Genomic DNA, 17,118 nt, shown 5'->3' with positions numbered 1-17,118 from the left:
CAAGTCTTTTATGTTGCAGGAAAAGGAACCTGGGACCCTATTCTTTATCTAAAGTTTCACTCTTTGAATGACTCTGCACTGTAGTGTACTTTTATAATTCCTAGATACTAAAGATAGTTAAAACAGGGGTCAATTTTCAACTTTCCTGTTTGAATTTTCCCTTCCCTATTTTTTTTCTAAAAGATGTAATTTGTATAGGACACAAGTGATCTTATTTATTTATTTATTTTTATTGGGATACTTTTTTTCTGTAAAATATCACACACATTTCTGGCTTATTCAACTTTCTATAAGAAAAATATGTAATATATTCTGGTGTCCCTGACATGTTATGTAAGTTTAAGATCTGAGCACAAAGACTCCATTTTGCAAAAATAAATGCATTCTCTTTCAACTCACGTCTGTAGGATATCCCAAATGTACAGTACTGTCTTTACTGTGCACTAATATGCAGCTGTGCAAGCCATGAACATATTAAGAAAACATTAATGCTCAACACACATCGTTGATGCATCAATTAACTTCTTTAGAGTTGGCCCCTCAAATGATTGTGAGTGCTTCCTTGTACAGAATGTTCCTTGCTTGCGTTTGGTGAGGGAGGCCAGCCAGAGGAACTTGCTGTTTATTTTTGAACCAATATAAAAGTAGACCAAGAGCAGACACCTCCTGCTGCAGGCTAGACCTTACAAAGAGGTCATCTTTGTTGCACATGGCTAAGGAATCATATCCTCTGCTGAAGATCAGGGCTATTTTTAGAAATAAGCTAGAACTCTTCATTCTTGAAATCGTTTTAATTTCCATCTGAAGAGTCAGACTGCATGGTTAGGGAAAAGAAGAAAGTCTAGCAGGCTGCAAAGCCACTGTGAGCTGTGTAAAAGGAAACCTGATGAAATTGCTTCTTGTGGTGCTGACAGAATTTTGTCCTGGCAGCACCAATGTGCTAATCACTATAGGCTGACAAAGAGCCATTGCCCAAGAGCAGCTCATAATAATCATGTAAATTTTACTTAAGTACATATGATTACAAGAAATTGCCCAGAATTTTAACAGACATTATGCTGCCCTGTTTATAGAACAGTATAGGTTTACTGGCTCCATTTCTCTACTGTAAATGAAAGCCTGAGGTCTAGTGAGTTGGGAGGGGGAGGAAAGGAAATGTTTTGGCTTCACAGTATATAACTGCCTATGGAATAATTTTAATGTACATTAAAACCTCATTCAGGTCTGCCACAGATGTAGTGAGTATAAACAATCCAGTGGAGCACCCTTCTCATCTAACTATTTCACATCTCTTAGTCTGCAGATTGCACTTCAGTGGATGGCCATCAATCTGGAGACACAAGAACTCTGATCTTGTTTTCTATGAGTAAAGTCAGTTTTTCACAGATTTCTAAAAACACTTGGGACAATTAATCTGACTCTTACATAATGCAGGCTATAGCATCTCACCCAGAAATTTCTGCTTCAAGCTTGGAGCTCTAGCTGACTGATGCCATGTGTCCAGATCTGGGTTGGATTTCAAGTTCTAGCTGAGAAAGAAAGCACCTTAATCCCAATGGATGATTTAATTCCCTGTTCAAAAGACTCACAGCCTGCACTATGTCTAAATGCAGCTTCTGGTCACTGAATCTTATTTCTGTCTTATTCTGTTAGATTAGAAAGCTATCTCTGATCTGAAATTTAGTCTGTGATATTTCCAAACTAGTCTCAGACTGTGAGACATGTACTAGTAATATCAGGTCATTCTCTCGTCTCTTTCTAAACAGCTTCTAATCCTTCTATATTCTTTTGTCATTAATTTGGATAGAAGATTCCAAGAAAACTCTCCTTGGTGTGAGATAGAAAAGTAATATTCCTTTTCTTTTTTTTTCTACTCAATAGTCTCCTCCTTTTTTAACCAAAAATTATACCTACCTTGACAATCACATCTCACCAGAATTTACAAATGATCATTTGCTTCAATCATCATGTTTTTCAGAGCTACTACTTTGCGGTACTTGTTTGCTCATTTTAAAGTCATGATCTCCATTCTTTGTTCACAGGTTTTAAAATTCATATGTCTTAAGTGAGCCCACTTTATCTTTTGATCTCTGCTATTTTTTCTTTGGGTTAATATGATCTTCCTCTGACGTTGTTTGTAGTTCTAATAACTTTATATATATATAATAACATTATTTATCATTGTTTTATATATATTATATATATGTATATAATATTCTTTGAGATCAGTAATAAAGATATTAACATTCATCCAGAAAAAAGAGACCACAGAACAGTGGTAGAAACAACACTTGGTGATGATCTCCTTTTTTACAATTAAATATTCTAATCTGTTAACCTTTGATATGTTTAACATGAAGTACACAGATACTTTTACTACCATTATTTACTCATTTTTTAGCTGACAATGTAGTAGCTCAAGGCTCTACCAAATGCTTTAGACAGTACTAAAATATTATGTCTTCCCAATATTTTTAACCGTCACATCTGTAGTCTTTAATAGAAAGGAAATCATCAGAAAACAAACCTAAGCCTTTTACAGAATGATAGAATAATAGAATTATTTGGGTTGGAAAAGACCTCTAAGATCATCTGGTCCTTTAACCTAGCGCTGCTAAGTCCACCATTAAACCATGTCCCTAAACTCTAAATCTATGTGTTTTTTGAAGACCTCCAGGGATGGTGACTCAACTTCTTCCCTGGGCAGCCTGTTGCTTTCTTAATGAATAAAAGACAGATACATTGTATGCATTATACACATCTGCTTTTTCTTCACCGGGCTTGATAATTTACCAGCCCCTTTCAACATTATAATGTTTCAGTTTAATCTCTGAAAGATCTAATTTGCTGCAGAGCAAATAACTGAGTGTTATTTCTTCCAAATGACCCCACAATGGAATAAGTGCCTTCATATAGTTCTATGAGTGCTATACTGAATTAGCAGGGAGTAGATGGGACTTGGGAGACAGCCAGGACAGGAACAGCAGACAGACAGTATGAGCTGGGGCTGAGGTATGTTGCAAAGACTATAGCAGACATGGTAAAAGTAAAACACAGGGAGGCATTAGAGAATGAATGGAAGGTCAGAGTCTGAAGTAGCTCCATACTGGGTTACCCTGGCACTGTCCAGGGGAAGTTAATGATCACCAGCAAGCTCTAATCACTTTATGACTTTAATTGGACACCTAAGCCATCACTGTTACTGGCACAAGTTTGACCTAGTTAAAAATAAAACCCCAGACAATCTATATGTCATCATCTACTATTTTAAGCAAGAATCCTGCTTTGGTCTTTGCCCAATGACATGAGTTCAGCTCTTGTACTGCCAGAAGGGAATCCTGAGGCTGGAGAATGTTTGGGGGTCGGCACTTTGACTGGTGAGTTCATCAGAGGCAGCATGGATGTCCGGATGGCTTCTAGTGCTGCTGATAGAGCAGTTAAGATAGGAAGTTTGAAAACTATAAGCAATATTAAATAATAAATAAATAAAAGTAGAAAGAGCTCTTTAGGAGCACAGAAAAGGGTTGCTGCAAAATAAACAACTAGTAGCAAAGAATATGATTATTATACAGCTACACAATTCTGTGAAAATTCAGTTGTTTTTTTGTTTTTCAGTTCTCTCCAGAATTTAAACTGGAGGAATCCTATTCTTCTTCAGTATCTTTCTGCAGGAATATTTTGAAAGGTTACTTTAATTTTGAATCCCTAAAAAAAACATTCAAACTTTCAAACAGGGGCTAGATCTGTAGTGCCACAAGATACAAATTAGCTTTTGATGTTGCAAAAGTTAGGTTCTTGTCTTGCAGGTACAGTTATCAGTTAGGCTTGTTACTTGCTTTATGTCTAGAGACTCTATTCTTTTTCTACATGTGCACATGCATGTATGTGTATGAACTGTGTATACTCAAACTCACAGCCTTGTTTTCTTGGATCATACATGCACTCATGTAATGATAATCATTTGATTGGAAAGATTTCTATTCTAGGCAGGAACTTTAACTCAGAGAGAGAAGCAGATTTTTATTTTCCTATTGTTATTTTACTAAATTATGTGAATGTAGCACTCAGAAATAGCCAGACACTGTCGTGTTAGATGTTAGAGAGTGTTAGAAAGTGTTAGAATGAAAAAAAGATAGAAAAAAGAAGGTTCTGACATTAAAAACCTCTTAATTGGACAACTTATAAAACATGTTTTTGGGAGAAAGATGACCTGAGGATAAAAGAAAGGAAAGAGGAAGGAAATTAAATGCCACTACTCCTTTCATTTTCAGATCATGTTAAAACAACTCTTTTACCTTAGGCAGCAGAAGCAGCTGGACACTGGTCAGAGGATGCAATAACTGATCTGTTATTCTTTTGTTGTTCTTTCTCCGTGTTGACAAGTGACAAGCAGGGATTTCTGGAGAAGAAAAAATATTTTATGCACTGTCTTTTCAAGGAAGGTTTGTGTTTGACTTCATGTTTATAATTTTCCTTCATTATTTGACTGATAGTGTTCTCGGGACCAGCCTGAAGAAGAAATACAAATAAATGATTCAAAAGATTTCATTTTTATCAGGAATTTTAGCTGTACATAGATTCAAGAAGTTATCTTTAAGTATAGGAAAATGTTTGCTTCCTGCTTGCTTTAGAGTGTATGGAAGCTCCCTTGTGATCTTGTTTTGCAGTATCTTAAGCAATATATGGAGATGGATATGTGATTGGAGCAAATAAATAAGGAGATGCCTTAGCTGCTCTACCTACATGTCTTAAGAATAGCTTTGCAACTTACATATACATAAGAGATGTAATGTTTAAGTTTCCTCTCAAATAACTTCATTCATCAGTCTTGTATCTACTATAAGCGCCTCAAAAGTCAGTGGAGGGAAACAGGAGATGCTAGAAAATGACTCATCACACTGGTTTTAGAAACCTCTCTCAGGAGGACTGAATCAGCATCTGGAAGGGCCTACTTCTCCCCTTTGTTCATAGAGAGCATAGAGGAAAAAAAATTTATTCATTAATATATATCCAATTGATGATTTCTTGCCAAAACTGAGTTATTTGCACTATTTGCTTCGTTTTTCTGACTTTCCTTTTCATTAATTTGATATCAACTCCTCCTTCCTTGTATTGGCCAAGATAATTCACAGGCACACAAGACACTAACTGTTGCAGTTGGCTTCTTGTGTGTTGTTTTGGAAGGTGCAACAATTATATTCTGAAAATAAAGAAGACAGGCTTTATAAACCAGAACACACAAGGAAAAACCACTTTTCTTGAAAGGCTTGGCCACTGTCTATGTTGCCTCTTGACATAGTTACATAAAAGACATACTTTATTTTTCCACTTTCCGAGTCAGAAGAGCTTTGGAGAAATTCTGCAGTGGGCCTACTAAATGTATGGAGCTGGATTTCCAGTGAGACTTGAAATGCACCCAGAAATTTAAATTCTAACCTAAGATTTGTTTTGCAGAAAAGAAGTGGCTAAGATGGTAGCCAAGGAATCAGAAGACCTGGGTTCATTTCTTTGCTCTGTCACAGACTTCTATATGATTTTGCAAAAATTATTTGATCTCTGCATATCAGTTTCCTGTAGTAAAACCTTCTGGTTGCTTGTGAAGATAATCAGATCAAGAGGGATGCTCTGAAGCCAGAGCCCCTATGTCTGCTCAAGAAAAGTAGTTAGTTTTTAATCAAATGCTCTTTACATACACTGAAATTTGATCTTTGACAGCTTGGCTTGAAAGGATATCTCTCCTAAACTGCCAATGCCATTGTAAAGATTGAAATCTCAGTTGAGATTTCTTCTTGCACACTGACAGTTCCAGCTGCCACAGATCACTAGAACCATTTAGTAAACCTTCACTCTTTCTCACCTTCTCCCCAACTGAGAAAACCTAATTATCTCACTTGTATCCTGTGACCAATATCCTGTCACCCTGAAAATCTTTCTTAAAGGATGGTCATTGCAATAAGTCCAGTAGGCAGACATACAAATTGCTATGATACTTTCACAGTTTTTGTTAGATGAAGTTTCAATCAAACTTGAAGGTTGAGCTGCCTCTGTGTCTCTCCTCCTATCATGAGACTGTTTTTTCTTTCCTCAGTAAAAGGCAGAGGTGGGAGATTATAAAGGGAAAACCCAGAACAATCCGGACCCTGATGGAAAAGCTATTCTGTGACAAATTTTGAATATATGAAGAAGATCAACACTAAAGAAGAGAATCTTCTCTCAAGAAAATGTATAGAATTGAAGGGTGCAATATCAAGGGAAAATCAACAGGTTAGAGTATGGCAGGAGTGAGAGAAGTTTGATTAAAAATCAGGGGCTGTGTATCTATACACAGAAGGGTCAGGGAGAGGGGAACTGACTGCTTCACTTCCAACAGAGCATGGATAAACTTGGAGTTAAAAAAAAACTGTCCAAAAACTGGGTCTGTTATATGCTTTGGCTCAGACTCTGTGTATAGTTTATAGAATGTCATATTTTCATTTTATGCTATTTTTGTAAATGGGGGTTAGTTATGTTTTGCTACTTTAGAGAGATGGAATAGGCTATATCCACTGAAGATCGGAAGGGGTTCAGAGGAGTAACTAGATTAAACAATAATCAGACTTACATGAAGGGGGTGAAATGAACTAATATTGCTATATACCAGGAAAAAAAATCAAGGCAATATGAACTATTAGTTATGGCAAGGTTCCCAAGAGAAGCAATTAGGATTCTATTAACTGGTAAATTAACTTTTTGTTCCACCTGGTTTGGAGGCTACAGAATGTGAGAAAAGCACTTAACTGGCAAATAGAAAAGCCTGAGATATTTTAGTGTCTCTTTAGATGTCTAACTTTGTTGACTAATCCTGTAATTTATGGTGCATGGAAGAATGGATCTGGATACAATAAGGACTGACCTTCCCATAACTTCTGGTGAATCCAAACCCTTTTCACAGAATTTTGGTTAACTGTTTCTACTCTTATTTTAATTTCCCACGCCTCTTGACTTCCAGGCTATGCTTGTGACCGGAAGCCAAAATGCCATGAGAAAAAGCTCTTCCTGTGGTAATTTTAACACTGCCAAGCATAAGGCCTACAAACCACACAGGAAAGCTTTTTCACATTACGATTCACTGCCCAAAAATATCCAAAAAGTTTGGGATAAGAATCCAACCTTTAAACATTAATACAAACCAAACTTCTCAAATATTTCAGAGTCAGCCCTTTTAGTAGTTTTTATCCAGAAGTAAAAAGCACTTCCATTAACCATTTTAAATGTTTACTGGGGATGCCAAAGCCATGATTCAAATAATCTATTAAATATATTCATCTGCTTAGTGTAGTTCAGAACATTAAGTGTTTTAAGCAGTATATTTTTACCTATTTTACACAAGACTGTGGTAAACTACTGAAGCTCCTTCATGTCATTGAGATCCTGAAGATTTACACCTGGTGAGGATTGTTTCTGCATGAACTACACTCAGTCTCAAGTCAAACCCTGCTTCCCTAAGCACTGTCTGTACAGTAATCTTTTTTTTTTTTTTCTTTTTTTCCCCCAGATAATTCAAGTTGCTTTTCAAGTTTGTCTAACAACGTCAGAATGTCATCTGAGACAGTCTAACAAAGACCCAGTCTCCAGTATGGCCATAAGCAGAAACCAAACTGTAGCCAAGCCAAGACTGAATTGTGCTATACTTTCTCCAAATCCTCTCCCAGTTTCTGACTATTTTCAGCTTAAGATAGATCCTGACCCTTATGTGTTTTTTCCATTTAGTAAAGGAGTTCTCCTCTGTACACTTTATCAGGTTTCCTTTGAACCCATGAACTTTGAGTTCATTTGAACTCTGCATGAGCAACCCTGTCTGACAAGGATTTCTACATATCTGCTATACACTGTAAGGACTAGCAGAGAGAAAGATGCTGAGTCTTCACAGGAACTGGCTACACTGAGTTCCTCCAAACTGTTGCCTGCTCTTTATTCTTCCTGTGCATTTCTAGCCATTTTCAAAGTCTTGAGCATCTGAGGGAAGAGCTAAACAACGTTCACTTCAAATAATGTACTTACTGTAGGTGTACTTTAATTACATTAAAGTCAGCATGTATGCTGTTACCAGGGCATGAGCAAGAGCAAGGATTTTAGCAAAGGCTGGGAAAAATAACAAACAAACAAACCCCAACGTGTTTAAGCAACCTGCTGATAATTTATCTGGAGATCTGGGGTGCCAAACCTGTATGAATAGCTCTTCTCAAGCAAACTAGTTAAAGCTAGGTTGCATGTATATCAGAAACCATTCTGCTCTGAAACAGCAGAACTAGCTTGGTTTAAGCAAGACATAGAGCTTTCTTGGAACCTACCCCAAGACAGTGAGTTAAACATCAGAAGGACTGAAGAACATTAACTTATCATCAACATAATTATATTCTGCTTCAAGTGCAAAGTCCATTGCTTTCACCTTCCTTCTCTAACATCTCTGTATTGAAAACAAAGGCATAGAAAGTCCATGAATTACTTCAGCATTGCTCCTTGCTGGAGGAGCACTGAGTAATGCTCTTCAAGGGATTCAGTAGAACTTCCCCATTACTTTGCATAGGAAGATGTTAGACCCTATCAGATCTTTTTTAGAATCCTATGAAATCAGTCTCAGGTATCTTTATTCCCTAACTTGGTTAGGAAATCCCCGTGTACCTAACTAGGTTGCATAAACAGAAGTTTCTCTTTCACACACATTTACTTGGATTTCTGTGAAGGTGATGTGCTTTGACTTCTGTTTGCATTGGTTCACTGTTCTAAGCAGTGTGTTGCTATTCCAACGTGATGACTAGTTTGGGAAAGCTACTAATGGCATTGCTGAGATACTCCCCTTCTTCTGCTGTGGATTTCCTTCCTTTTTTTCTCTTCCCACTCCGTCACTTCCCTATTTCCTCCACATTCTTTTACCAAAGTGATTCCACCTTTAGTATCATGGAGAATTTATACCAATTGTGACTGTGTGGATTTAGCTTTTTATTTCCTAGTTCTCTGTAAACATGGTTTTCATTCTTCCCCAAAGCCACTTCCTGGGAATGTCCAGAATGTTAACTCCCACTCCATTCCTTAATCAATATATTTTTTCTGGTTCAACCTCTTCCAGTTTTTACCATACTTTAAAAGGCATTTAACATTTTCATTATTCATATTGTTGTACTCTTAATTTTCAGCCTTTCACAGGAAGCCTTCTGCAGGGAAAACAAATAACTTATTTGGTATCTACAGTACTTCTAAATACTTTCACCCTTCTCGTTCCCTTCTCTCCACTACCACCTTGTGTCAGGTTTTGGTGAGTATGTGTGTGGCAGTCATGAGGGATGGCGACTATAGGAAGAACAAGAAAGTACATTTTTAAAAAAAAACTGATTCACTTTGTTACTGAAATCAGTGGATTTTGAAGAAGAGTCTATTGAACTGCAGTGATCATGAATGCAACATCTGGAAGCATACAGCAAAGAACAGCTTATACAGTTAACAGCATGCTATGACACAACCAAGAAGTCAGGGCAAATAAACCTACCTGTGACCTTTAACAATTAGGAGCCACAAACTAGGACATGTGTCTGTAGAGAGAGTAATCTACCTTTTGCCAAAGACAACAACGATAACAAATTTGCTTTTCCAAATAGTGAGGTCTCTAGGTTTCATATTCACAGTTTACAAAGGAAAGAAACAACATCAACAATAAAAATGACATAAAGGAAAAAGTAAAGTCTGGATTGGCTTTTATCATGCCAACTGTTAATGGGAAAGGAAGACATGTTCCTGGGAGACAGTGACCACGAAGAAGCCTGTTTAGTCAAGCTTTCAGTGTTCTTTAATGATAGGAGTTACCTAATCACTTATTATGACTTTATCAGCAAGTAAGATTAGAAAGGGAAGCAGATCCCGACATCATTATTCATGATCTCTGTGTGCTTTTAAAACATCTAACACCATGTCTTGTAGACTGACAACACCACACCTACAAGGCTGTTGAGGACCAAAAAAAAGAGGGAAAGGGTGCCACCTGCTGAATGGTTAACCTTATTCCTTTCCTCATCTTACCACATCTGTTTTATGAAGGTCAAGTATCAACCAAATGGAACTATGTTGTACATCTCTGAAAAAGATCCCTGAAGCTGAATGTGTGAAACAAGAGAAATCCTGTAATTTCTAACAGCTTCATTTCATAGACAGCAGGGAAGGGAGACAGGTCAATAGCAGATCCCAGACACATCTGTTCCAATGGAGCATTTGAAGATTCTTATTTGTCTCTGGTCTTTCTGTAGGTGCGGTTTGTATAGTCTGGGAGTTCTGGACAATCTGTGATGCATTTCTGGTTGTATCAACCTTTGTAGTAAAGGATAGTTGTGTTTTTGTTTGAGAAATGGAATATGAGGCTCTCAAGACCTGGACTGAAGGGCAAGCTACTGCCTTGGTCTTCTAACACCTCCATGACAACTGTCTTCAGGGAAGAGTCCTGCTCAGTAAGCAACGACTATGCCAAAAATTAAACCTAAGCCTGCCTGATCCTGCTCCACATTACTATTTTTTTATTATTTATTTTTAAATTCTTGGACTCATAGTAAATGTGGACTTAGGACTGAGGGATAAGGGTTAATTGCTACAGCAATGACAGGTCCTTCCTGCCTTTTTTTTTTTTTTTTTTGGACACTGCTCGGGACTTTCTTTTTTACTCTACTTTCTAGAATGTCTAGTGCTGAGAGATGTATTTATCCATAATGACGAACACATGGTGTATGCTGCCTAGGTATTATATATCTGTACATTTCACAGGGACATATTGTTTTAAGTAAGTAAGTGATGCAGCTTTTTTAAAAACTTTGAGGGAGTTTCCTGAATCAAAAACCCATATCCCCAAGGGTTTCTGCTCATAGCTACATGCATTAAATGAAGGCCACATATCTGAAAGGATTCCTGGCTATATGCCCTCTAACTGTATCTTTGTAAGAGCTCCATTTGGAGTTACATTTTTTTTTAATTTTTAATCGTAGTGTGCCACCCTTTGTGACTCAACCTTCATTTTAAACATGTTCCAGGTTTTTCCTGTTCTGCCCTTGGACCACTTCTCAGCCTTGCAAAAAGAGTCAACCAGCATCACACCTAAATTTTCTGGTAGAATATTCTGGATTGGTGCAAGAAAAAATATTCTCAAAATGATCTGTAACCTGGAAAGACGGGTGATTCAAACTATTTGGGTGATTTCATATTGTCATTATTTGATGTACTGCAAACATAAGAATGGTACAAGGAAGCCCTTGAAAGCAAGAATTTTGGTTGATCAATTCAGTAACTTGTATATTTTTTGCAGAACCTATTAAGTATTTTCATAGGCCACTATCTGAATGTAATTGTATCTTTCAAAACACTCCACATTCTGTTAAAGTCTCATCAGCAAAAGTGTGGATTTGGTGGTGACAAGTGAAGGAAAACTAGCAATTTGTAAATGGCAAAATGAGCATTCCAACTCAGAGTACCATGAAGTCCCTTCATCCAACTAAGAGGAAAAAAGCCCATGCTTCAATGAAATAAATATCCTTGGTAAATTCAGCAAGCACAGAATAATTATAAGTGAGGGAAAGCTTTACTCTTCTGGGTTGTCAGGTCTGTTTTGAGAAGGTGTTAAGAAGGTATCGGTCTAAATTACTTGGCAGCTGTCAAAAGTATTCTTGAATAATTTGGACTGGCATTTAAAAGGGAGTGTTTCATTCTGTGTAGGTAAGCGTGGAAAAATAAATGAAAAGCTTAACAGTGATACCGCAGAGTATATCTCCAAGCCCACATCAGAGGAGAGAAAGAACTGCTAAGGTGGGAAAAAATCCACTATGGATATTGCTGACTGTGATTTTTGTCATGTATTTGAATGGCTTAGAGCTGTAGAACAAGGCTGCAGTTGTCAGGGTATGAGGTCCTGCTGCTTCAGAGGTGTCAAATTATTACTCCTCAGCTGGAAGAAACAGAGCCGCAGTGCCAGAAGCCTGTAGACTTTGGCTGGTGTCTTATCCACTGCTGGCATGTGTTCTTTGTTGTTCTAAAAAATATATTAATAATAAAGGTTTTAATTCTGCTTTAAGGAGGGGAATACGTTGTTGATGTTGCTAATATCAAAGGGGCAAAAAACAAAAGTCATCAGAGGAGCCATGACGTAAGGAACTTGTTACTGCCTGGTTTAAATGTGGTTCAGGAGAGAGCAACTGAAAGGTGCTTCCATCTGATGGATGGGGTTGGCCTACCATCTTTGAAACTTCACCATTCAGGTCATCAGTAAAAAAAAAACAAAAAAAACTAGAGATGATTTGCACAAGTGTTGTCCCAGATTTGTCAGTTCTATAGGTAAGAAGAGGACCTGGCTATCCTGTTCAGCAAGGTGTACATTCATGTTGAAAGACTCAGCTCAGTACTGGAATTGTCACTGTTTTAAACCCTAGATGAAAGGAAGATTTCTGCACTGAATGTTGTCATTCCTGAGCCAGCCCCAGAGGTCATCTAGCTGTCTAGCAATAGTAATAACAATGACATCTACTGAAATTATTCCTAATCATCCTTAAAATTGCACAGGCAAGTGAACCTCTGCTGAAATGAGTTCAGGTACTGTTAAAACACTACTCACCTTGTGATCTGTGCAATTTGGCTTACTGCCTAACCTAACCTTAAATCAATAAGAGGCCAGATAAACATTGTTTTGCACACCCAAATCATTTAGTACTGTTAAAAGAAGCTTTTATGAATTTTCAGCTTTGTAATGGGTTGACCCTGTCTGGCAGGTAAACACCCACCCAACTGCTCACTCACTTCCCCACAGTAGGATGAGGGAACTGCAAGGGAAAAAGCAAGAAAAAGAACCCACGTACTGAGATGAAGAGTTTAATAAGTGAAGGGGAAAAAATGGAAGAAGAAACAAGTAGTGCAAAAGCAATCACACACCAGCAACAGCCTATTGCCCAGTCAATCTCCAAGCAACAGCTACTTTGGAGAAACTGCCGCCCCCCAAGTTCTATTGTTCATGACATAATACCCCTGTTGGTTTTGCACCCTTACGGGGCTTGCCTGCAACCAGGCTACTCACTAGGGGACAAAGAGAGAACCAGAAGGCCTTGATGTTGGGCAAGTGCTGTTCAGGAACAGCTAAAACACCAGTATTATCAACATTGTTTTGGTCATCAAGCTAAAACAGAGCACTATATGAACTGTTATGAAAAAAATTAACTCCATCCCAACCAGACCCAGTACACATTTCTAAAAACAGAGATCACCTGAGAGCACCCTAATTGTCTGGCAAATTTACATTGGCTGTCCTGGTTCCTGCTGGGATAGAGTTAATTTTCTTCCTAGTAGCTGGAATGTTGCTGTGTTTTGCTGCTCTTTTGGATTTAGGATGAAAATAATCTTGATAACACACTGGTGTTCTAGTTGTTGTTGAGCAGTGCTTACACCAAGTCAAGGATTTTTCAGCTTCTCATGCTGCCCTGCTAGCAAGGAAGCTGGGGGTGCACAAGAAGCTGGAAGGGGACGGAACCAGGACAGCTGACCCAAACCAACCAAAAGGATATTCCATACCATATGACATCATGCTGAACAACACAGCTCTGGGGAACAGTTTGGGCCTGCCATTGCTTGGGGACTGGCTGGTCATCGGTCAGCTGGTAGTGAGCAATTACATTGTGCATCACTTGTTTTGTTTATTGTGTTGTGTTTTGGTTTTTTTCTGTATCTTTTTTTTTTTTTTCCCCCTTATTAAGTTGTCCTTTTCTCAGCCTGTGAGTTCTTGCATTTTTCTTTTTGATTGTATCCCCCATCCCACTGAGTGGAAGTGGGGAGTAGGTAAATGGTTGTGTGTTGTTTAGCTGCCTGCTGGGTTATACCACAACAATGGTTTACTCTCACTGAGCTTTCAACATAAAGAGCTTTCCAAAGAAGGGATTTGTCTGAGAGGTTTTCACTTTAGCTTCTTACTTCAGCCAGGAAGTTCAGAGATACCACAGTAATATGGATTCTGAATTTTAAGCTGAGATTCAGGCCTATACTTTTCTTAATCAGACTACCTTACTCACTCCCAGCTACCCTGAATAAAACAAGGCAGCTTTCTTTTATCCAAATGCAAGGGCCAAAAAGCAGCACTCTCTCTCTGAAATCTTTGCCATTTAGGCCTTTATGGCACATACCCCCTCTTAAAAAGTTGTTTTGTCACAGCAGCTGCAGAAAAAGCAGGGAATTCTCCACTTGAAAGCATTGATTTTACTGAAAGGAATACAAATTAAATTAAGCTTCCTTTGAGGTAAGTCTGCTAGAGTCATGAAGATAATATTCTTTTAATATAGTGCGTTTTTTGAGACTTTTGCCTAAATTTAACTCAGCATGCCCTGTTCCAGTTCTTACTGCTCTAAACTTGTCCAAGAGGACCTATATTCCAGGAGTGAAGGTAAGGAGAACTGCAGCATTTGATTTGACTTCATCTGAGCCGAAGTTTTACTTAGAGAGCTTTGCCTTCCTACGCTTGTCTTTGAAAGTGTTGCAATGAATAAGATTTTCTCTGACTCTTGCATCTCTTCCCCCTAGCTTCCATTCTTAATGAGATTTGGGCTTAAAAGCAGGTGTTTAGGTCATACTTCTATTTTCCAAAGTTAAGCTCCCTGTTTCTGACAGCTATGAATTCATTCCTCCTCACTCAGAAGATTCTTTGCTGCTTCCATTCATCCATTTCATTCTGGAAAACAGCCAGAGGGACCCTAATTGTTCTCATTGTTGGCATTCCACTGCTAGAAGACAGACAAGTACATTTGTAATGAAAAAGAGATTTTTCACATCTTGAACTTCACTTACAGGTTTCCTGTGCCAGCATTATTTTATGCTCAAAATAAGCCATATATCCAGAGGAAAGCCTTTTCCAGATGATAACCAACTGTGTTTTGCATTTACTTGGAAATATTTTACTATTTTGGAAATTGGAGTGTAAGAAATGCAGATAGTAGAGTCAGTGTTTCACTTAAAGTTACACAGAGCACAGCTTCTACAGCTCCAAGTGATAGACTTATAGCTACTGAAGTGACATTAATAAATAAAAAACACAGACAAGGTAAAGCTTATTAAAAATTACATCTTCCACTGTCTAAACATGAGTTTAATATGAATCAATGATGTTTTCACAGCTTGCTTCATAGCTTAACCATGGTGGTAGTACATTAAGGAAAGATATAAATAATTAACATGTCCCTCTAGGTTGCAAAAAGAAGGTCTGCTTTGTGTCATTCTATGGTTCTGTGGCCAAGGAAAGAAACCAACTGAGTGTGCTCTATAAGCAGGAATATCTAGCTATGCAGCCCTATATGTCTGCAGGCCCAACTCTTTTGTCTATAAAAAATCATTAGTTTAGGAAAACTTTAAAGAAATTCTTCATTAGGTTCACAGCCAAGATAGACAAGATTTTATCTATTTTTATATTTTTATTTTTAATATACACAACCAAAAATGCAGCTCCGAAAGAAAATATTTCTGAATTCATTATTCACATTTGGACTACTCTTATATGAAGTATGTTTCTTGCTGCCAGACTGAATTGGATAGCAATTGAGCAAAGGATTGTGAGATTTTAAAAATTATTTTATTTCTTAAAGCAATTATACTGAAAGTGGGAGCAGGGGAGGTTGAGAAGGATTGTTTCAGGAATAATCCACATATCTCCAACTGTATAAGTAAAATTGTGAGTCTGCATGCTGATGGCTGTAGAATGAGAGTCGGTTTCCTAGGATACCGTGTTAGATATCCCTAACAGCTCACTTAAATGGTTGGCTTCAGCTCTCTAAGCATCCACTTCAAAATAAAAAGTTGCTTGGAAGAAATAGGTGCCAATCCCACCAGGGTTGTTTCAGCCTTTCATCTTTAACAGTGAGAGAGAATGTGAGAGAAAAAGAAGTAATCCATCCACTTGGCCACACAGTCTGAATTTATTTTTTAATGAAGTACAGAGAGCAATAGGAATCCAATAAGAATCTATACAAGGATTTAAAGTCTTTGCATACCAACAGCTTCATTACGGTGTCTGTATCAAAAATCTTAACAACTAATACAGGTAATTCATCAACTTGTTGTTTTTTTCTTTGTTGCTTTCCCATCCCAGAAGCTGTTGCATTTCAACAGACAATATTATTGTATAAGTACTATCTGGAATAAGGAAACTTTTTTCCCTGGAGACCTTATAACCCCCGTGATAAGGACATCATTCCTACATACAAGTACCCAAGCAATCTCATGCAAATGTGACATGAGATACATAGTACTTGATGCCTGCTGGGAGTGAGGCAGAATGCTCTATATTGCCCCATAGCTATGTAAACTCAATGTACTCGACTACTTGAGGCATGGCACAGGTTGTCTGCACAATACATATGTGTTGTAGCATTCTTTGGCTGAAAGAGTATTATTTTACATGAAGAAACATTGGTGGAGTACTAGCACAGAAATATGTAGGCTGATTTTGATAATGAACTATCCATAACTGACTGTTTAATTATTACAGCTGATAACCTATACTTATGCCATTCTTATTATGGCCTATTTGGTAATAAGATACAATATAACTTGCCCCTAAACTATTGGGAGAAATGAGTGGTAGTTCTACATTAAATATATCACTCCTTTACAATAAATAGTGATTTTCTTCTTGGAGATGTGAAAAGTGATCATACTTGATCCAAGATAGCCCATCTTGTCTTTGGTGCACAAATAAGGTGCACATCTACTTGGTGTCAGGCTAAGTAGAAAGATAATTCATTTAACACAGATCTGTGCAAATGCTCAGTGTTAATTTCATTTTTATTATAAAAATTGGGATTTAGACCTTGTTTATGATGTGAATGAGTGAGAAGTTATTATCAGTGTGAGTCAGAGGCATTGGTTTTATGTTGAACAGAACACAGATGAAACAGGATCCATGTGTGGCTGTGATTTGACCCATGCCTTCTTACATGTTCATAGCCGTACAGGAAAAAAAAAAAAAAAAAGGCACAGATCTGTGTTTATCACTGCGAAGTCCTAGCCATGCTGCTGCTCACTCTTTTTTATTGTTTGTTTATTTATTTTTAAATATTTTTTCTTCCTTTTTATGTCTGCATAGAT

The 17,118-nt window shown here is 37.6% G+C and overlaps 1 protein-coding gene and 1 long non-coding RNA gene across 18 annotated transcripts in view; both read left to right on the top strand.

The window, feature by feature from the left end:
- The window catches only part of CCDC91 (coiled-coil domain containing 91), a 335,915-nt gene that overhangs the window by 309,797 nt on the left and 9,000 nt on the right, over positions 1-17,118 (top strand). For 16 of the 17 annotated variants that reach the window (XM_080572471.1, XM_080572464.1, XM_080572460.1 and 13 more), the window contains one exon: positions 7,535-16,978. The exons of the other annotated variant lie outside the window; for it this stretch is intronic. In XM_080572471.1, the coding sequence (XP_080428597.1) occupies positions 7,535-7,816 (282 nt within the window). In that variant the 3' untranslated portion in view covers positions 7,817-16,978. Of the gene's footprint in view, positions 1-7,534; positions 16,979-17,118 lie in introns of those variants that run through there. 17 annotated transcript variants of the gene reach the window in all.
- LOC308185100 lies at positions 335-6,167 on the top strand. The gene is made up of 2 exons (XR_013943106.1): positions 335-3,377; positions 6,089-6,167. It is a non-coding gene; the product is annotated as an uncharacterized lncRNA (long non-coding RNA).

This window comes from Anser brachyrhynchus (assembly GCF_964034855.1).
Source record: "Anser brachyrhynchus genome assembly, chromosome: 1".
NCBI lineage: Eukaryota > Metazoa > Chordata > Aves > Anseriformes > Anatidae > Anser > Anser brachyrhynchus.
The sequence above is the reverse complement of the archived record's forward strand: the minus strand, read 5'-3'. Positions and strand labels throughout refer to the sequence as shown.